Source organism: Carassius auratus, unplaced genomic scaffold (genome assembly GCF_003368295.1).
Source record: "Carassius auratus strain Wakin unplaced genomic scaffold, ASM336829v1 scaf_tig00214946, whole genome shotgun sequence".
Classification (NCBI taxonomy): Eukaryota; Metazoa; Chordata; class Actinopteri; order Cypriniformes; family Cyprinidae; genus Carassius; species Carassius auratus.
The window spans coordinates 1-22,592 of NW_020527874.1; the positions used below are offsets into that span (position 1 = coordinate 1).

Consider the following 22,592-nt stretch of genomic DNA (forward strand, 5'->3'; position numbering starts at 1 on the left):
AAAAAATGTATAATAATAATAATAATTGACCTTGGGATGATGGAACTGGAAGTGCAAAAACGCATTTAGATTAGAGTTTTAGTAAATCCGTTCCTGCAGTACTTAATTGCACATTCAACAGATCACCCAATATTCACCTATTTTTTTAATTTTCCTATTTTTACATTACCTTTTTCTTCGTCTTTTATTCACACACTTAAGCTTATTTCAAGTTCATTTTTAAAAACAGTAATAATTTAATAACACATAACATGTTTTGTTAAATCTTAAGCAAATCTCAAAATGAATTTATCCATTTTTACTCAGTACATTAAAATGTTGTGATGTATAAATTGACCTGTAGGCTTTAAAAATAATTGATTTTAGATTTTATTATTATTATTTATTTAGAAAAATTGCATTTAATATCAGACATAAAACAATGTATTATATACAATGGTTATATTTGTATTACTGATAATTCTATATCACCATTTGTCCCCTTAGAGAAGAAAGAGTCTCCTCACATGTTGACCCACCCCTGCCTTCTCCACAGCCACCCTCTCCACAACATCATATATGAATGGTGGAGCGACCAACATGCAACCTCCAGACTCCCCGAATGTCAAAGATCCTCTCAATCAAGAGACAGAGCCTGAGAGCCAGCCAGGGCCTTTTAGTCGAAACCCCTCACACCCGCTGCTGAGCATCCATCACACACTGTATGAGGATGAGGAGGAGCAAAACAGAAGGGACAGACTAGCCAGACCGGGAGAGTTGATTGCTGCTGGAGAGTGTTGAAGAAATTTTAGATACACACCGACACACACACAAATGCAAAAGCAATTAGTATATGAACTGAAGCACAAAGGAATATGCCCTTTTTAGGGTTATGTTAATGGTTTTCAATTATGAGTGGAGGAGCTCACATTATTTCATTTTCAGAGATGAAGATTATGGGACATTGGGGCAGCCAATGTGTAACCTATTTTGTACTCTTAAAGGTGCACTTAATTATTTTTGTTTATGTTAAACTGGAGTTTTCAATTACTGCTGGATTATTAAAAACGGTTAATTTATTTGTGTAAGAAATAAGTGCACCTTTCAAAATCATCTCCCAGCCTTACATTCACATATTAGGACGTGTGTAGTTTGAGGGAAAATAAAATCACCCATGACCTTGGTGCTCACCATATGGGTTAACGAGTTCCCTATGACATTACAAAATGAAGGCAAGGCACGTCAGAATTTTGCACAAAGCACCATTTGTTCCTGTATCATCAATGTCTACATGGTTTCATGTTGTCTTTCACAATCAATGTCTGTTTCATATAGATGTCTTAAGGTATCCGACGCAATACATGTATTCTTAAAATATGCAACCTCATGTTTTTTTGTGGCAATAATATGCACATTTAGAATGTATATACTTAGATGTACAGAAAAATATATATAATATGAGAGATTTTAGGCATTCTTTTTTTTAAAAGACTGTCACATGATGTGTTCATCCAAACACCTCTGGTGCACTTATTAAATGAGACAATATCACTCTGGGTCTTTGGGTTAAGTGCTCAAAGACATTCAACTCCGGATCATCAGAAAAAAATATAGATCCTTATACCAGCTGTTTTGAACAAACGTTTTGACGGAAAGATTTCAGCTTCTTTAGCTGGATTTTCAAACTAAAGTGGATTCATAAAAGATGCTTTTGATACCCAGTTTGTGTAAGTGTCATTCCACCTTTATAAATCCTTGATATTCACTTATGCATTTTGGGATAAAGTATAACAAAAGCCCTGCCAAAACATACTTTTGTGATTTTGAGTGAATACAAAAAGCACACAATTAGTATCCAAGAGCACCTCTAACCACAAGGCATGAGACTGATATTAGAGATAGCTGCAGCTCGCTGTTTTTCAAGCACATATCATGCATCGAAAGTGCAATATTTTGAGAATGATTTTGTGATACAGCGAACACAGATCATGAATGGCAATCCATTAGAGGGGAAGGCACTGCACCTGATTTTACCAGCCTCGAATTTTTTAGATGAGAATAATAATATGATGGTGTTAAGGGTGCTAATCTCAAACTTGAAAAGCTTTATGGCAACCGGTCTTTTGAGCCAATATGTAAAATGGATAGACAAAGTGTTTTTAAAAGAATAAAAGTCCATGGCCATGTTATTTTGTTCATGCGTTAGCGGAAATATAACTTGTTTTGAAGTGACATTTCCAAATTCTTTTTTTATTTAATTTTTTGTCTATTTTGTGCCACAAATTATTGACAAATGTTTACGTTTAATATGTGTATATTTTGCAGCATTTTCAACCAAGTAAACCTGCTTAGAAAAAATAATTAATCTATGCCAAAAAGAAAAAACTAATGTTAGATTATCACATTGGTTGTATACTGCATGTTCAATGGTTAATTAAACACATGATACACAAATTACATGGGTCAAACATGAGTTTGAGTCTTTATTTTTGATCTTTATCAGCCTTTATCAATTTTTTAGCCTGTCTCTAAAATTTGTTTGATGAGATATTTCTGTTATACGTGATTCCTCAGAAAGAGTGTATAAGGGTCACAATGTTGTAAAATGATGTAAACCATTTTTAATATAATGCATAAAAATGCTTACTACTTACCTCACAAAACACTGAACCAGTATAATGAGAAATCCCACCTGTCTCTGTAAACAGTCCCCACATAAGCTCTGTTAAAGGCATTCCAGCATTTTTAGCTAATATGAAACACCTTTTTTCGTGTTTGGGCTTACTGACATCGCATTGGTTATGATGGTCACCAGGGTAATGAATTGTAGTTACCATAATAAACATATTGTTTTAAAACTTTGTCTTCAGTTGTAATTATTATCTGAATGTCAAGAGCAAATTTCAATGAACAAATAACCTTAATCTTAATTGAGCAACATAATCTGTTTTTAAACAAAGATGCAGGCTATTTCAGCTGAACAAAATGTATCTCTCTTTTTTCTTTTACAACAAAAAAGACAGAACAGTTTTTTCGGGGTTTTAACCACGTTTGTTTCAGAAAGTATAAACGTGAGTCGAAGTAGTTCCATCTACTTTCACTTGTTAACAGCTTTAAAGGTTACGAGAATAACAGGGTAACATTTAAAGTATACTATATTTTTGTAATTAGATAGATAGATAGATAGATAGATAGATAGATAGATAGATAGATAGATAGATAGATAGATAGATAGATAAGATAGATAGATAGATAGATAGATAGATAGATAGATGGTGGATGGATGGATGGATAGATTACAGATAGACGGATGGACGTGACAGATAGATAGATAGATGATAGATAGATTAGATAGATAGATAGATAGATAGATAGATAGATAGATAGATAGATAGATAGATAGATAGGCAGGCCTCAGTCTCTATCATCCTATATACTACATTACCCAGAATGCATTGCAGTAAGGGCCGGCGCTACAGTACAGAGTCACTTCATGCCAGCAGCTGACAGTAGCTCTAACTTTAATCATTTCATTTTTTGCCGAGGCTAGCAAACAAACTACAGTCAGTTAGTTAGTTTTAAGATTGTTAAGATCTCTCTCTAATACGATTAAATATTATAGACGTTACGGCGCGTCAAATAAATTACTTATTGTTGGTCAGGTTGAAAGTTTTAAAGGGGCTTAGCTTATATTTAGCATAGCATCGGCTAACAGCTGGGTGTATGTGTGCGCAGTTAGCCTGTAGCCGAACTACTTTGTCAAGAACCATCCCGCACTGCATTTCGATCCGATTTGTGTGAAGAGTGGATAATCGCTCTGCCAAGTCAAATGTAAGAGCTATTTTTATATTTGCTGCTTATTCAAAGTGGTGGCTGAGATTGCTGCTATTCCATCAGATTTTGTGGTTTAGTTTAGCTTTGTGTCAGGACTAATACATTGATTTGAAAATGGGCACGAGATCAGCGGATTTGCTAATAAATTAAACCAAATTTTACTTAGCTGTTTATAAGCTAGACACGATAAGCTTTCTGAATTGAGTTTGGTGTGTTAACCCGATGGTCTCATGACATCACGTTGCCACCTTTAATGTCTGACTTCTGTAGGATTCGATCTGTTATATGGTCAACATACAAATGCTTGCTGTGCCACTTAAAAGATGTTATAAGATATAAACCCACAGCAAAACAAACTAATCCTGTTGTGCTGGAATCTCAATAGTTTGAAAAGCATACGTGGTCTAGTGCACAAGGCAAGATGGCAGACTGATAATCAAGCCTGATGACTCACTTTACTCAACCAACCCAACTACAGAAGTCAGAAAAGTTAGAAGTCCTTAATTAAACAGTGTGTGGTTTAGTGTTGAGGCATTATTTCCAACAGACCTGTACACTGTCTTCTAAAGGTGTTCAAATCTGTTGAATATCTCAAGATCATTTTGTGGAGTCACATTATGTGTGTTGTTTTTGGCATCTGACTCGTATTATCTTTACTTCCAGGTTAAAGATTTACTGAACGGTGGACAATGGAACAGGACAGCAACTCAGAGGTATAGAATTAAGAACTTCTACATTTTGTTTTCTCTTATTTGGCAGGGTGAGAAATGTACTAGATATATTTAGGAAACTAATTTATTTGCATGATTATAGTGGTTTATTTGTGAATATTAAGGAGGTTTTGATTCAAGCCATGAACACAGTTCGTTAAATGGAAATTTGTGAAAGGAAAGCTTTTTTTTTTTTTTTTTTGAGAAAGTTAAAGCATCAGTGATTCAGTTTCTTGTGCTTTTTATTTACTTTCATTATGGTTTAATGTGCATGTAGTCTCTCTAGTGCCTTCTTGTGGGTACTGGGTGTATTGGATAATCATCTTTTGTTTGTTTAGGTGGGCATTTCCCATGATGAAGAAAAATGTACAGCATTCTTTTGTTTTACTGAAGCTTCACATCTGCTTATGATATCATCTGCTTAACCTCAAAAAAGAAATGGCAGTTCCTCATAGTGAATGCCAAGCTTGTTCGTACCTGTTTTGTGTACAGTACATTTTCAGAATGCGTTCATACAGTGAAATATGTAGATGATAATGCATGATTTCTGTTTGTAGGATGACTCCGTTGGCCCAGCAGAAGATGATGCACAGCCTCCATTTCCTCTCGGACTCTGTGAGTACTCTCTGATTTAAAGTTTACAAAATAATAGATCTGAATCCAAGTTTTCTTTCATATGATTTTGTAAGAAATGGTGCTGTGTAGTCCTCAATAAATTAATAATAAATTAGAGATGTTATACTGTATTATAAAAATAAAATTCTTGTCCAGTGTAGGGTTATTAGTGTTTTTGAATGTATGTTTATTTATTTATAATTTAAGTGTACAGTTATTGTGAGTTTTCACTTTATTATTCTTAGATTTGGACTTTTCGGTTTTCTAATTTCATTTAATTTTGTTTTTAGTTGTTGTATTTTAGTGCTTCACAAAATTCATATTAAGCACAGTCTAGTATTATTCCTGTCCAGTGGCATTTTCATTTTTAATGCTAGAGGGTTTTAAAGGTTTCTAATTTCATAAGCAGATCTCATGACCAATCTTACCATTGTTGTCTGGTTAACATGCAAGGTTTTTTTTTTTTTTTTTTTTCAATCTCATGAAAAGAATACTGTATTTCAGTGCTGAAACTAGTTCTCTAAAAAAAAAAAAAAAAAAAAAAATTTAGCCATGCCTCTACTGTGTCCTTAAAGTATATATAATAATATTGTACTTGCTCCACCTATTATGTACTTGGGATAAATAATGTTTGTTTTTATTTGTGATCTTGGTATGAAAATGTTTTTGTCTATTTAGCGGACTCAGAAGCAGTGGAAGTATTGTGGCAAGTGCGTACCCAGCGGCGGCAGACGGAGCCTGATCTGCCGGACACTGTGACCCGTCTCACCACACCTGAGGGCAGTATTGTGTACCTGGTTGGCACCGCCCACTTCAGCGACAGCAGCAAGAAGGATGTTGCCACTGTAAGCCACTGCTTTCTCTTTTTATGGACTAACAACCAGTGTTTGAACGTAAAACCACTTATAAGTTTATACACTTATACTTATTTCCCTATTTTAAAAAACGTAGCCTTACAAGGTAACAAAATAAAAAAAGAAGGACAGATATTTTAGCCTATTTTTAGATCTAACCAAACAGCTGCTGGTCCCCAGTGACTTTCATATAATGTTTTTTTTTTCCTACTATCAAAGTCAGTGTGTTCTACTGATAGATTAAATGCTGTTTTGATTTGATGCTTTTTGTTTTTAGACGATCCGAGCAGTCCAGCCAGATGTGGTGGTGGTGGAGTTATGCCAGTACAGAGTATCCATGCTTAAGATGGATGAGAAAACGCTGCTAAAAGAGGCTAAAGACATTAACTTGGAGAAGGTCCAGCAAGCCATTAAACAGGTCAGCCACAAAACCCAAGACTGTACTGACATAGTTATTAAATTGTCAAACACAGTCCTCTGCATTGATTTATCGACGTGTAACTAGTCTAACCTAATTTTTCTGTTTGTTTTTTTTTCGTTTGTTTTTTTTCTTGCAATTCTCGTGTCAGAATGGAGTGATGTCTGGCCTCATGCAGATCTTGCTGCTCAAAGTCTCGGCTCACATTACAGAACAGCTGGGCATGGCCCCCGGAGGAGAGTTTAGAGAAGCCTTTAAGGAGGTCAGTGTTAATGCACATGCTCGCTCGCTCACTCACGCAGTCCTCATGGTCCTGACATGCACTGTAACTCATGCACTCGTTTCCGACTCCTAGCAGATGTCACACATTATCAAAGAACAATAAATGCACATATTCAAGAAACATGAATCCTGTGGAGACTGGAGTGCATGCTACAGCATATACTGATCTGCATAAATAAAAGATGCATTTCCTTCTGTTCTACCCAATGCAGGCAGGAAAAGTGCCCTTCTGTAAATTTCATCTTGGGGATCGGCCCATTCCAGTAACCTTTAAGCGTGCAATAGCTGCTCTCAGCCTGTGGCAGAAAGCTCGTCTGGCCTGGGGACTGTGCTTCCTCTCTGACCCCATCAGGTACAATTCTACACCACTTAGTCTTTATGTACACATTGATCACTCCTTGACATTTTTAAGTAGTCTCTTGGAATCTGGAACTTCATATGGTTCCGAAACCGGAAAAACACCAGGACATGACAGCAAAAGATGCCAGTCTGCATGCGTACATTAAAGTTTTGCCAAATTGATTGGTGTGGGCTGGAAGCAATAACTTTATCTTTAATTATAAGATGTAAACCAAATAAGTTAACATAAAAAAAGACAGTCAATAATTTGTTAAAATAATGGTCCTAAGTATTGGCTTTATTTTGTTTATCCACAAAATTTTCCTATTGTGGGTGAAATATGGCCTGGACATGCTCTTTGTTTTTTTTTTTGTTTTTTTTTTGGATTGAAATTTTATTAATCAGATTTTTATATGTTTTTTTGTTCTTATCAGCAAGGAGGATGTAGAGAAGTGCAAACAAAAGGATCTTCTGGAGCAGACCATGTCAGAGATGATCGGCGAGTTTCCAGCCCTCCACCGCACTATTGTTGCAGAACGAGACATCTACCTCACACACACACTTAGACAAGCAGCGCGCTGTGTGGAGGCGCCCCCTAATGCTGAGAGTGAGTACTGTGTGCCGCAGTCTTTTCCACTGCTCTGCTGTGAAGTACTAATGATGCTCATTTGATTTTTACAAATAAATATTCCGCTGTTGTTTTTATTAAAAGGATAGTTCAGCCTAAAGTGTTCTTTATGACTGTTTTTCTTGGAATATATAAGAAGATTTTTTTTTTTTTTTTCATAACCATATGGTTTCGGTTCCTATTGACTTCCATTGTATTTTTGCCCACTGTAACATCTTTTAAGTTCCATAGAAGAAAATTAGTCATACATGTTTGGAAAGACATGAGGATGTGTAAATTATGAAAGAATTTTCAATGTTGGGTGGTCTATACTTTTATCTAAAACTATAAAAAAAAAAATGAAATCTTAAAAGAATGGCTAATTCAAAGTAGTCAATATATATGATGTGAATAATGCTATAATAATTCAAGAAAAATATTTGGAGTCATGTTACTTGTTGTCATATGATGCTCTTCCCTCCAGAAGTGCCTGCTGTGGTGGTTGGAGTGGTCGGGATGGGTCATGTTCCTGGAATTGAGAGGAACTGGGATAAAGAGCTCAATATTCATGAGATCATTAGGTACACGCTGACATAATTGCGAGTACTTTGGTATTAAATAGTACTGTAAAGTATCATAACAAATCGTTTTCTTTTTCTCTTAGCGTGGCTCCACCGTCTCGCTTTGCCTGGGTAGTACGCAACGTATTGAAGGGAGCCATGTGGGGGCTTCTGGGTTACACCTGCTTCCGTGCCAGCAAGGGTGTTGGGAGGGCGTTACTCTCTTTCCCAACAGTCCAATCGTTTCTTGAAAATGTACAGAAACCTTCTGTTTGACCCCTCTTTTATTGGAGCAGACTTTTCCGCAGTGAGATATCACACTGAACACCAATAGCCTTAACTACAGGATGGTGGTTGGGTAACGGGAAGAATAGAGGCAAACAACGTCTCCATCTCATATGAGATAAACAATGGGGTGGAAGCTTTTAACTAGCTCTCTACCTCCTCAACTCTGTCCATCTGCTCTGTGTACCTGTGGAGGCAGAGATGTACTGCCAAAGAAATCAGACTGTGCTCTCTTTCCCCATTTTCTCATTCTTAAAGTATGACCTATGAGGAAATTAACTGCAGCAGGATTTCCCATGTTATCATTCAATTTGAATTGAAGGGTCTTTTTTTTTTTTTTTTTTTTTTTTGGCCATGATTTATTCTTTTGGTTGATTCCTACAAGTGGTTGATGCATTTTGTTTCCCAGCAGGTGGCGTTCAGCAGTCTGCAACCTACCATAATTTGTAGTTTATTAATAGTGATTGGTACAGCCGCCTTTTTTATTAATGGAACAGTATCCCAGAGAAACCTGAATTGTGCAATAGGACCATTTGTGAACAAGAGCATAACTATAGATTTTATTGAAAGTATGACTTGATAAAAGCATGTAATGCACATTGGAAAAATTATGACCAAAGTATTTGTTGTTTTATTGAATTTATGTTTCTGACAAAAAGGCTTAAAATGAGTGAAACTGAAACAACCGTGCAGTGTTTTAAGAGCTTCAAGTCACAGTGGATGCATGGGTGCTTGGTCTTTCAAGTTACCTGATAAGCCCAACATAAATCTTGCCCTGGCTACCCTTTTAAGTGCCTTTTACTACATGACCTGGACAGGGCTAAAAGAAACCGAGACGGATCATGATGCTTTGCTCTCACTCCATATGGTCATAATAAATGGTACTATTAAATCTGGAGTCCACTGTTTCACTCACACGTTTTCATAATTGGTTCTCGCTAAAGGAATGGTTTCTAGCAATTATTAAATTATTAACTAGTGAATTATTTAATAAATTAGACAAGCTGCATGTGTTTATTCAATATTTTTTTGTGTAAGAATAGATATCCAATCATTTTATCCGAAACAAACAGCTGTTCCCCCGAATTTAAGTATTTTTCATTATTGTCTTTTGCTGCTGTTCATAGAAGCTGAGTTGCATAAAGGTTAATTTCACTTATTGGAAACAAGTTAATGTTAACGCTTACAGTATGATATTACTCTGACACGCAGAATAAAATATGACCTTTTTGTATATTTTTTATTCATTCTACATAAGTCACCACTAACTCAAAAGTCGTGAGTCACATGAGAACATCAAAATGACTTGAAACTATTAAGTGCAAAATAAACAAATGCAAGAAACTAAGAGAAAGTGTAGAGTTCCATTAAAGAAAGTAAAGTTGACGAGAAAAACTTTTAACGGAAAATATATCACTAGCATGGGCCATCAGGCCACAATTTGGGAATCATTCTTTTTATGGATGGATGTAGGAAAAGTGTTTCAGCTGTTTGTGTTCTTACATTAATTCATTTGTCTGTCCAATGAATAAATGTAAAGACCTTATAGAATTGGAATTGCTGGTCCACATGTTGACTTTGTTTTTCCATGTAGCTTTTTACAACTGTGTCTTATAGGGTGACTGAAAATCTATTGTAAATGTGGCGTCTAGGTCACAGGCACATTTGAAGCACATGACACTCGAGTGTGGTGAGGAATGCTTATGCCTTCTGTTTTTCTTTTAAATGTTTAGAGGCTGAATGGAAATGGTTCTGTTTTGAACTATTGTGGGCTCAAATTAAGCTGTGATTAAAGCTTTGCATGCATGCCTTGTGCTTTTACAGGTATGCTGGAGAAGGAAATGACTATATGGATGTATCTGCATGATTTCTTGTGTAGATGATTTGTTGGGATTATTTAATTTTAGTTTTTAAAACATTGTAATGATTTTAAATATATATTAGCATTCTGAGATATTTGTCAGTGCCCTGGTGCTTAATGAGTATTTCTATTTGCATAACACCAGTCCCTGCATTTAAATAGTGCAAGGTGGTCGCAAACTAGTTAAACTGGTTGACAAACTAATTAATTTAATACAATGTATTTTTTTTTTTAATCTACTGATCCACTGACCCAGTATAGGCTACTTCTCCAGCTGTAACATTTGTCTTGAATGTCTTCCTGAAAACTAAAACGGTCTTCCTGTTAATGCCATGCAGTTTTACTTTTTGATCATCTAGATCTGCTGCACTTTTGGGTGAGAAATGCCAGGGTCAAAGGTATTTGATGCATCTTTTTGTACATCCCTCAGCCTTACTGCTCCAATTTCATTTTTTTTTTCTTCTAACCATTGTTAACTGTGGGAATGGGGAATATATGGTCCCACTTTTATTAGTGCTATCTTTTATTCTTTCTTTTTTTTTTCCCTAGAAGCCAAATAGTTAATGCTCAAATATATCTCGTATATCTTACATTCTTAAATAAATTTTCCAACATGTTATATTTGTCTTTCGTATCTTCAGACCTTAAATTTGTACGGTAAGTACTTTATATAAATGTACATGTGTGTGTGTGTATATATATATATATATATATATATATATATATATATATATATATATATATAGACACAGACACACACAGAGAGACTACTAGGTAGATTACTTACAAATTATACTCCATTACTGACTACAGATTTCATGATGAAAATTGTAGTTAGTAATGTAATCTAGGTTACTCATTTTAGATAATGTATCCTGACTAATATTTAGATTACGTTTCATTTGACTTGTTTTAAACTTACCATTAAATGTACTTAAAAGTAAAGAGAAAGAAATTATCCATCCAAAGTGAATGCGTAGTTGAGATTCCAAGGAAATATTTTGTCAAAGAGGTTTGGGAATACATTACATGAATCATTACATGAACAAACACTTGTAAACTTGATAACAGCATTAAGATGACAATTCCCAAGTCTTCCAGGTTTAAAATAATTTTGTTCAGACTTCCAGTATCAACAGTTAGTATGACGACCTTGTTTCACAGCTACACATCACCAGTAATTTACATAATTATTTGTTTCATACCCCTAAATTCAGAAGCATGGTTTGCAAATGTATTTACATGACATCTACATGCACATTCTATATTATAAACAAATACAAAGCAAAATGCTGTAATTTTCACTTTTCGTTGAAATTAAGTGCGGACTGAATAAACGTTCTAATCTTATGTGTTTGTTTCTAGGGGGAACAAAAACAACGACGGACCAGATTTCTGTCTGCAGCCTGGACGTTTGAGGACGTCTTGGTTCTCTTCGCAGTTACGTAAGGATGACTGTAATTTTTCATTAGTCTGGTTAACTAACAAGCTTTGTTAGAGATCAGTACAGTGTTAATGGCTCCTGCTGGAGTGCGTTTAGCGCGGCTTTCAATTATATGTTCCGGTGTTGTTTTACGTAGATCGCTCTCACATGCGGGGATGGAAGACATGGGCGTAAACACGAGCCGCTCTTGCCTTGAGCGACTGGAGTTTGACAATGTTGCTCTTAAAAAACTTCCACTGGACCCTTCCACCGAACCAGGGGTCAGACAGGTCCGGGGGGCCTGCTTCTCTAGAGTTCAACCCACCCCTCTCAAGAACCCAAAGTTTGTGGCAGTCTCAGGTCCGGCTCTGGCACTGCTGGGTCTTGATGCTGATGAGGTTCTGAAAGATCCACTAGGCCCAGAGTATCTCAGCGGATCTAAAGTGATGCCAGGATCAGAGCCTGCTGCCCATTGCTACTGCGGGCACCAGTTTGGACAGTTTGCAGGACAGCTTGGGGACGGAGCTGCATGTTATCTAGGAGAAGTGAAAGCCCCGGTGGATCAGAGCCCTGAATTACTGCTTGAGAATCCCACTGTACACTGGGAGATTCAGGTGAAGGGTGCTGGACTGACACCATACTCTCGGTAAGCCTTCTATTGCATTTTCACCGCTGCTTTGTCAACATTTTATGTGCTACATCATGTTGTGATTATCTTCTTTGACTGTTCGAAATGATAATTCAGGAGATGTCAGTTCCACTTTACTATTCATTCCTTTTCTTAAGTTCTTTGTAAAATTTTGTCCGTTGTGTTCTTTTTAGACAGGCAGATGGGCGAAAGGTTTTGCGCTCCAGCATACGTGAGTTCCTGTGCAGTGAGGCAATTTTTGCCTTGGGCGTCCCAACAACAAGAGCTGGGTCAGTAGTGACGTCAGATTCACGAGTCATGAGGGATGTCTTCTACGATGGCAATCCACGCATGGAAAGATGCTCTGTGGTCTTGCGCATTGCTCCCAGCTTTATTAGGTAATCTTTTGTTGTTTTTTGTACCTGAATGCTTTCTAGAGTAAGTGTTACTTTAGTGTTATTTATGTACTATTATTATTTATTAATATGTGTGTGTGTTTTAAGGTTTTAGTAATTTTATGTGCTTTCTTCATTATCATTTTTCATTTTATTTAGCTTTATTATTATTATTATTTTTTATTAATTTTAGATCTTGAACTTATTTTATTTTACTATTCAAGGAACATTGTCTTATTTTAATTTCAAATCAAATATTCATGTTTCTGTTTTTATTTCAGCTTTATTTAATTAGTTGAAATCGTTTTGGCTAATAATAACAACAACTGTCTTAACTATCTCTTTTTGACATTGATTTACAGTACTTACAGTTTTAGATCTAGTGTCCCTTGTAAAGGTATTTTAGGTCTAGCCGTCATTGTACTAGAATCTAGATGTTAAGATATTGACCTGATTCTTGATGTAGGTTTGGATCGTTCGAGATCTTCAAACGAGCCGATGAGTTCACTGGCCGTCAAGGTCCCAGCTATGGCCACGATGAGATCAGAACCCAGATGCTGGATTATGTCATAGAGAGCTTCTACCCAGAGATCCATCAGAACCACTCAGACCGCATTGAGAGGAATACTGCTTTCTTCAGAGAGGTAGACTGAGGTCTATTTATTGCTTTTAATAATACCATTGCAGCGGTTGTGGTATTGAGCCATTTAAACTCCACATAATTTTTTTTTTTTATTATTATTCCAACAGTTTGTTGGTCTCATGCAATCATCTTATAATCAAAGACCTTATTTACATGGGTGACTTTGACAGGCTAACATCATCAGATTTAGCTTTTTATCCACTGAGGCTATATTAAAGCATGTTAGCACTGAGCAGTGATTAAATAAGATAATAAATACAAAATTGTATTTCCTTTAAATAGAACTATTGTACATTGAAACTTATTTGTGACTTGCTTCTGAGTGTAAATACTAACTCAATGTTTCATTCTAATTCTTATTCTATTATTTTCCTAAAATATTTATTTGTCTATTAATTTTATAATGGCAGATCAAGCTTAGATAAGACAGGATATAATGGGATCTACATTTAGATCAGTAATATTTTAGATAAAGCATTTGATATCAGATATAACTTTCTGTCTTTATTGTGCTTTTCTATATGTACTTGAATATGCACTTTTATTACTAGGTTACTTTACGAACAGCGAGGCTGGTGGCTCAGTGGCAGTGTGTGGGTTTCTGTCATGGAGTCCTCAATACTGATAACATGAGCATCCTGGGCCTGACTTTGGACTATGGGCCTTTCGGTTTCATGGACCGGTAAAGTCTGACATTATTCCCACTGTTTAACAATCATTTGCGCTCATCACCTTCAATTTCCTTGTTGTTGTTTTTTTCTTTCTAGTTTTGACCCAGATTTCATCTGTAATGCTTCCGATGCTTCAGGCCGGTATACTTACCAAGCCCAGCCGGCCATCTGCCGCTGGAATTTAGCTCGGCTCGCTGAAGCCCTGGAACCTGATCTACCTCCGGACCGGGCCGAACAGGTGCTGGATGAGTACCTGCCTCTATACAATGGCTTCTATCTGAGCAACATGAGGAAGAAACTGGGTCTGCTGAGGAAGGAAGAACCAGAAGACGAGACACTCATCACAGAGCTTATGCAGACTATGCATAACACGGGTATGAAGATAGTATGAGGAACGATCATCCTTGAGCAATTGTGTTATACACGGTTCTGTAAAATGTCTTGATGTGTCAAATATATTAGAAAAGTGGGATCATTTTATTCTGTCTTTGATTTCTCTCTACCTTTTCTGCCTCTTAGGTGCGGATTTCACCAACACTTTCCGTAGCTTGAGTCAGATTTCCTGCCCAACACAGCAGGAGGGGGAAGATGAAAGTGAGGCTATAAAACAAGCCACAGAGCTTCTCCTGCAGCAGTGTGCCTCTCTAGAGGAGCTCAAAACTGCAAACAGACCCACCATGGATCCACGGTAACACCTCAGGGTATATTCTCATGTACACTACCATGCAAAAGTTTGTAGTCATGAAGAATTGTAAATGTTTTAAAGAGATCATGCTCTTATGCGCACCAGGGCTGCATTTATTTGATCTAATATACAGTAAAAACAGTTATATTGTGAAATTTATTACAATGTAAAATAATATTTTACTATATTTTAAAATGTAATGTGTTTCTGTGATGGCTAAGCTGAATTTTCAGCAGCATTACTCCAGTCTTCAGTGTCATGTGATCCTTTAGAAATCATTCTAATATGCTGATTTGGTGCTCATGAAACATTATTAATGATTGTTTATTAATGCTGAATTTTGGTGCTGAGTTTTGGTGCTTAATGTTTTTGTGAAAAGACTTTTTGTAAGTTTTTAAGGTCACTTTTGATCAGTTTAATGCATCCTTGCTGAATTTTTATTTTTTTTATAATAAAATAAATAACCAACCATAGACCTTTAGATTAATGTATGTATTTAGAAATGTTTAGCATATAAAATGTAAATTGATTAATTGTGTATTAAACTATTTCCTCAAGCTCGTAAAAAAATGTGTTTTACCAACTAAAGACAGAATGGCACACTGTTCTCATCGTCTACTTTAAAGTGGGAATAGACTTTTGGACTGTTGTTCAGAGCAAAAAGATTTGGGCAGGCCTTCAGATTTGCCTAAAATAATCAAGTGTTTTTATTGTTAACTAACAGTTTTAGAACAGTTTTTTCCCTTTCGAAGTATTTGTTATTTGAAATGAAGCTGACGTAAAAAAATATTAAATGTTTCTGGCAATTGAAATAAGAAAATAAATCTAAAACTAGAAACATAAATATTTACAAGAATAAAAACTAAAACACTAGGTGACAAAAGCACTCATCAAAATTAGTCAAACTAAAATTAAAGTGAAGACTGACAATATCTATAATAGTATATATAATAAATATTTACAAGAATAAAAACTAAAACACTAGGTGACAAAAGCACTCATCAAAATTAGTAAAACTAAAATTAAAATGAAGACTGACAATATCTATAATAGTATATATAATAGTATATAAAGAAAACTAACTAATAATATGGTCTAAAATGAAAAATAAATTGTTTGCATATTTATGTTGAGTGATCTTTTCTTTCCTTCAATATAGTGAACTTGCTATGCTGCTGTCCATGGCTCAGAGTAACCCTGCACTGTTCCAGATGATTTCAGACAGGAAGACAGTCGCCAGGCAGCTGGAAAGGCTCTCAAGATTGAAGGAGTTGATGGACACCACTACAGAACAACTAAGGGCCAAGCAGACTGAAGACTGGTCCCGCTGGATACAGAAATACAGGTACAGAAAGGAAGCTTTGAATTCTTCTGATGTGATGCATTAATTTCCAGTTGACAATTAAATATATATATATATATATATATTGTAAAGCAATGTTTTTTCAAGACCTTAAGAGGACTTGAAGAAGTATCGAATTCTTCAAAGTATTGAATAAGTATTTTTCCCTGCTACAATGTGCTTTTGCACTTATTGTCTCTCCAATTCCCAAGGCAGCGGCTTGCTTGTGAGTGTGAATCAGGGCTTGATATGAAAGAACTGCAGGAGGAGAGAGTACGCGTGATGAACAACAACAACCCGTATGTGGTTCTCAGAAACTACATCGCCCAGAATGCAGTAGAGGCAGCTGAAAATGATGACTTCTCAGAGGTGGGCCCTTACAAGCTTTGTTTTAGTTTTACTCTTTATTAAGAGACATGCACTATTGTTTTTCTTTTTTCTTTTTTTTTTATAAAATGAATGCTTTCATTCAGTAAGGACATTCAATTGATCAAAAGTGACATTTTAGGAATTTTACATTTGTTATAAACGATTTTTTTAAATAAATTGTTATTTTATATATCTGTTCATCTAATAAAAATGAAAAAAAAAAAAAACACACAAAGCACAACTTTTCAGAAAATTAAAGTTCAGCATTTTTTAATAAAACAATCATGTGACACTGAAGACTGGATTAATGACTGCTGAAAATTGCATTTTAACATGCGTGATCCCTGGACCATAAAACCAGTCTTAAAATGAAAATTATGTCATTAATGACTCACCCTCAGGTCGTTCCAAACCCGTGAGACCTCCGTTCATCTTAGGAAAACAGTTTAAGATATTTTAGATTTAGTCTGAGAGCTCTGTCCCTCCATTGAAACTGTGTGTACGGTCTACTGTCCATGTCCAGGGTCTGTTGTGAGCGCGTTCACAACGCTGCAGTGACGCTGCTGATGTGTTATCTTTGTTATTGTGGGCACCAGAAAACACGCCAGCGGGGTTGTACATCAACTGTTTCAGCAGTTGCACTCACAACAGACACGGAAGAGAAAACAATGCTGAATAAAGTCTTAGTTTTTGCTATTTTTGAACAAAAATTTATTTTTGATGCTTCAACAAATTCTAACTGACCCTCTTATGTCACATTGGACTACTTTGATGATGTTTTTATAACCTTTCTGGACATGGACAATATACCGTACATACATTTTCAATGGAGGGACAGAAAGCTCTCTGACTAAATCTAAAATATCTTAAACTGTGTTCTGAAGATGAATGGAGGTCTCATGTGATTGGGACGACATGCGGATGAGTTATTAATGACAATTTTAATATTTGTGTGAACTAACCCTTTAAGTCACTGGGGAATATTTTTAGCAAAAGCCTAAAAAACATTGTATGGTTTAAAATGATAGATTTTTCTTTTATGCCAAAAATCATGAGGATATTAATTAAAGATCATGTTCCATGAAGATATTTTGTAAATTTCCTACCATAAATATCTAAAAAAAACTTTTTGATTAGTAATATGCATTGCTAAGAATTCATTTGGACAGTTTTTAAGGTTATTTTCTAAGTATTTATTTTTTTATTTTTTTATTCAGCTTTCTGCTGATGTATAAATCTCAATTTCGAAAAATTGACACTTAAGACTGGTTTTGTGGTCCAGGGTCACATATATCAAAATCGTTTAAACATTTGCTATAAATTGTAATATTTCACAATATTATCAAGAGACTTCAAAAACACACAAAAAAAGGTTATAAATATTATGGTGTCTTTTAAGTTAATGTTTTTTATTTGTGATTTTTATAATTTCTCAATTTATGTTATTGTATGGAATAAATTGCATAAAGTCTTAAAAATCTGCATTTAAATTTTTTCTCAAATTCATTAGGTCCAGAGAGTTCTGAAAGTGTTGGAAAAGCCGTTCTCCGTGCAGGAAGGTCTTGAAAAACCAGGCTGGGTGGGAAGAGGAGGAGCGGTGGATTCAGTAGAAAGAGATGAGACTGGAGAAGAAGGGAATACTTCAGGAGCAGAGGCTCGAGTGCTCGTCCCATATGACAGCAAGCCCCCCGTGTGGGCCAATGAGATCTGTGTCACCTGATCATCATAAAACCTTCATGACAACTAACCTGCTCATTTAAGCAGAATCATCCTGCAGAAACTGTTGAGGTGTCATTGAAGGTATTAAAAGAGGTATTAAACTCCTGTCTACCAGTTAAAAACATGCAGTAAGATAATGTGTAGGGGGCTAAATGATAATTCAGCACATTTATCTCTGTATATTTGACTGGTTGCAAATGATGACTTAGACCCCCAGTCTAACCATGACAGGTCTGAGTCTGAAAGATAGAAGTTATTATGCCTTTACTTTAGATTTGAAGTGAAACGCACAAGCCATTGAGCAACCAAGTTCCAAAGCTTAAACGCACAAACAGATGTAATCACTTACTTAAAGGGTCTCGTTTTAAATAATGTAGTTATATATGAATGTAGCACTGATTTATTGATTAAGTACTTTAGAAGTGTACCTTTTACATTTTAATTTTGGAGCCAACAGAGGTAGCACTGTATTTTCATATGATCTGTCTATTCCTGAAATGCCATTTTGATTTTGTTCAAAATATAATTAAAAGAATTTTCATGTCTTTAAGAATAGATTTTCAACAACTGTGAAGAAATTCTCAGACATTATGTAATTTTTATGAACTTCCCTTACGAATATGCAATATTTCTAAGATAAAGTACTCATTTAATAAACATAACAAATAGCAGCTATGTGTTCTAATTTTGTAAACCACAATTATTTCTGTGAAGATGATTTTTTACAGTTGTAAAAGACATTTGGGTGAGAGTGTATGGGAAAGCTGCTGCTTTTATTTTCATTTAGGCTGGAATGTCTGTCTGTGCCTGGGGCCCAGTACTTAGGTAACATGTTAACACAGGTTCAGATATGCTCCTAAATATAATAAGGCAGATTTCAACAGTGTCAATTACATTGAACTCCTAAAACCCTCGTTTTAATGTTTTTCAAAGCTGTGTAATAACAAACATGCATCAGTTCACACATTCACTGAAGGATGATCATGTTCTTGGTTATTTTGTCTCAGTGAGGCAACTCATGTATGGAAAGCTGTTTTGACATTTATTCCATTAAACCAACTGGCATATATTTTATGACGCATCCTTTTTTTAATTACTAGTAAGTAATTTAATAATGATTAGAAGACATTTTCAATTTCGCTAACATTAATTTGAATACTAAGTATTTATTCTGTTAGCATCTAGAATGTAGTATTACATATTAATTACATAATAATAATAATAATAATTACTACTAGTTGTCACTAGTAATTATCTCATTTTTACTTCTTTGGGAATCTGTGTTCAGATATCAGCTGTTAATTTCAGAGAGAGTGTTTACATAGCAGCATTTTCAACACAAAAAAAAAAAAATGCAGCACATCTCTTTAAATACTGCATCTTAAATAGAAGCAATTTGGCCCATATTTTACAGAGGCCAACACATATTTCAATAAAATAAGTATTTTGCTCAGTTTATAATACTAATAACAATTATAATTAAATCAATTTCATAAGAAGTATAAAGGGCCGTTCACACCAAGAATGATAACTATAAAAATAACGATACTAGCGTCCACACCAGCGAACGATATTGTCTGTGTATTCTAAGCGGATGTGCGTCTGCTGCTTTAAATTCTCGAGCTCATTACAGGAGGATTGATTATGATTGGTTGGCAATGTTTTTATCGTTCATCAGAAAAAAAAATCGTTCGGAAAGTGATTCAAACGATTTTGTTTCTCTTTGCCTTTATCGTTATAGTTTTGGTGTGGACTCCGCTATTCTTTAATATTGAGAACGATATTTAGAACTCTATCTTTATCGTTATCTTTATGGTTATTGTGCTTGGTGTGAACGGACCTTAAGAAGAGTTAATTTGTGGGAGGTTTTGGTGTCTTTGTTTCCATAGTGACAGAGTCTCCAGAGGGAGTGCCATTAAGCCTTTTCACACAAGCACAGCATGTGCTTAACCTGCACGGTTTAAAACATTAGAGATCACATCTTCCCTTTGAACACAAGGCTCTCACAAGATGAACTGTAGGGCTGAATGGGAAAGTTATCAACGAATCTGCTCAGTAACTAATGATGAACGCACAATTTGCTGAGAAGCTTGCTTACGGTGGACTTAAAGGACAGTTCATCCAAAAGTTAAAATTGTCATAATTTATACACCCAGAAGTTGTTGCAAACCTATAATAATTTATTTCTTCTGTTGAACAGAAAAGAAGATACTTTAAATAATGTGGGTAACCAAACAGTTTCTGGTCCCCATTGACTCTACAACCATCAGCTGTTTAGTTGAGACAGGTTCTTCAAAGTATCTTCTTTTATGTTCAACAGAAGAAAGAACTTTATGCAGGTTTAGAACAACCTGGGTAAATTATGACTAATTACATTTTTGTATGAACCACACCTTTAAAGTGACAGATCCATGATTAATTGCTTCTAAAGGTATAGGCCTAATGTTTTATTAAAATCAGAGCTTGGTAGAAATTATTATATTATTAATTAATATAATTAATGTTAGACCCTATTAATTTATCATTGATATTAGTCAAATATATATAAACAAATAATCATATATGTCATACAATTTGGCATTTTAAAAAGTAAAACAAAATGCTAAATTGTTTAGATTAAAATTGGACAAATGATTACATAATGTAGTCCTAATTCAAGCAAATAAAAAAATATATATATTAAAAATGATGAGATTAAATCAAGGTAACAGCTGCAAAACTGTAAATAATAATAATAATAATAATTATAATCAAATTTAAAATAACAATATTAATGCGTTCTGCTGCAAGTTTACATACTTGAGCATGTTTTTTTACGATTTATTGTTGAGCTATGAGTTCCTTACTGATTATTTGTGTCCTTGTCCCTTATTTTGCCACCGAAAGTGAACCCTATTATCTTAGAATATTAGTAAAACTGTGAAATATACTGGTCGCTATTTGGTTACTTACTAATTTATTTTTTAAAGTATTGGTAATATTAAAATGGATGTAACTTTGGTTTACACACAACAGCTTTATGTCAAAACTGCTTGCCATACACACGGCCACGCCGGAGAGGGAGCGGTTACGCGGACACGCACGGTCTATGAACGCGCACAGGTAGAGTTCTATAAACAAGAGTTCAGGTTAACCTGGAAATCACAGTCGCGGTACTCGAGGAAGCAGATTTAAAGCGGCATTCACCAATATGTCTGACCTATCAAGACCTGGGTATTATCGCCAGGACGTGAATAAAACAATTTGGGAGGTACCGGAGAGATACAGAGATCTGAAACAGGTGGGGACCGGGGCATATGGTACAGTATGGTGAGTGTACTCTCATTTTCTGTATTTCCTGGAAAAATCGCTTTATATTTCAGAAACACTTCACTCTAGCAGATCCATGTATCTGGCGTCTATTCAAAACAAACGATGTGGAGAGCTAGTTAAGCGCTTGCCATACTAATAGCTTCTTTTGTTGTAAATTCTATTATGAGTTCGAAATTAATGTACATAATAGTTTTTATTTCTTTGCCACCTGTCACCACCCTTGTTAGTGATAAGTTATTTCATTTTTGCTGGTAACAAATTGTATTGCCATTGAATTCTGTGGGAATCTCTGGTTTAGATATTTATTAATTAATTTAGCAATGCTGTAGTTTGTTTTCCAGCTCGCCTCGAACCTGTTGCAGTTTACTTGTAGCTATTTAAATAAATTCTAGTGTCTATTCTAGTTGTCGTAGACACTAGTTTTAACTTGAGGGATAGATTAAATAGACACTAGCCACTACGGAATCAGTATCTAAATAGTAATTTCACTAGTCACTATTTGATTACTTAGTTGTTTTTGTTGTTGTTTTTGAAACATTAAAATTTATAATACTTTGGTTTACATAACAGCTACAGGTGCTTCTCAATAAATTAGAGTGTCGTGGAAAAGTTCATTTATTTCAGTAATTCAACTCAAATTTTGAAACTTGTGTATTAAATAAATTAAATGCACACAGAGTGAAGTAGTTTAAGCCTTTGGTTCTTTTAATTTTGATGATTTTTGCTCACATTTAACAAAAACCCACCAATTCACTTCTCAACAAATTAGAATACTTCATAAGACCAATAAAAAAATGTTAAAAACATTTTTAGTGAACGTCGCGCCTCTGGAAAGTATGTTCATTTGCTGTACATGTACTCAATACTTGGCAGGGGCTCCTTTTGCTTTAATTACTGCTTCAATTCGGAATGGCATGCTGGTGATCAGTCTGCGGCACTTCTGAGGTGGTATGGAAAGCCCACGTATTGACCCAAGCCTCAGTCCATTCCTTGTTATTGAATTGATTTTGCTTGATAACGTTATTGAAGCTGTGGTTCTCTCAGCTGGTAGTCCATCTTTT

The 22,592-nt window shown here is 35.2% G+C and overlaps 2 protein-coding genes across 4 annotated transcripts; both read left to right on the plus strand.

Annotated features, from left to right (window-relative positions):
• The first annotated feature begins 3,678 nt into the window (after nucleotides 1–3,678).
• On the plus strand, nucleotides 3,679–10,963 carry LOC113093278 (traB domain-containing protein-like). Its single transcript, XM_026259067.1, has 10 exons — nucleotides 3,679–3,810; nucleotides 4,477–4,526; nucleotides 5,081–5,138; nucleotides 5,817–5,983; nucleotides 6,270–6,410; nucleotides 6,562–6,672; nucleotides 6,905–7,044; nucleotides 7,466–7,638; nucleotides 8,123–8,219; nucleotides 8,303–10,963. Exons 2-10 carry the CDS (start codon nucleotides 4,503–4,505, stop codon nucleotides 8,472–8,474), a joined length of 1,083 nt encoding a protein of 360 aa, XP_026114852.1. The 5' UTR covers nucleotides 3,679–3,810; nucleotides 4,477–4,502; the 3' UTR covers nucleotides 8,475–10,963.
• Nucleotides 10,964–11,423: 460 nt separating this feature from the next.
• Nucleotides 11,424–19,286, plus strand: LOC113093279 (selenoprotein O-like). Of its 3 annotated transcripts, none has more exons than XM_026259071.1 (10): nucleotides 11,424–11,784; nucleotides 11,925–12,413; nucleotides 12,590–12,793; nucleotides 13,257–13,434; nucleotides 13,985–14,115; nucleotides 14,201–14,478; nucleotides 14,624–14,792; nucleotides 15,949–16,134; nucleotides 16,344–16,500; nucleotides 18,011–18,229. In XM_026259071.1, exons 2-10 carry the CDS (start codon nucleotides 11,944–11,946, stop codon nucleotides 18,227–18,229), a joined length of 1,992 nt encoding a protein of 663 aa, XP_026114856.1. In that variant the 5' UTR covers nucleotides 11,424–11,784; nucleotides 11,925–11,943. The 3 variants fall into 3 exon arrangements, with proteins under 3 accessions (XP_026114856.1, XP_026114855.1, XP_026114854.1); XM_026259070.1 differs by having other exon boundaries at nucleotides 11,426–11,789; XM_026259069.1 differs by having other exon boundaries at nucleotides 11,429–12,413; nucleotides 18,011–19,286.
• Nucleotides 19,287–22,592: the final 3,306 nt, after the last annotated feature.

Coding starts and splice junctions, on each gene's coding strand:
- LOC113093278 (XM_026259067.1), top strand. CDS start 4,503: ATGGAACAGGACAGCAACTCAGAG. Junction 5,139..5,816: donor TCCATTTCCTCTCGGACTCT/GTGAGTACTCTC, acceptor TTGTCTATTTAG/CGGACTCAGAAGCAGTGGAA. Junction 5,984..6,269: donor GCAAGAAGGATGTTGCCACT/GTAAGCCACTGC, acceptor TTTTGTTTTTAG/ACGATCCGAGCAGTCCAGCC.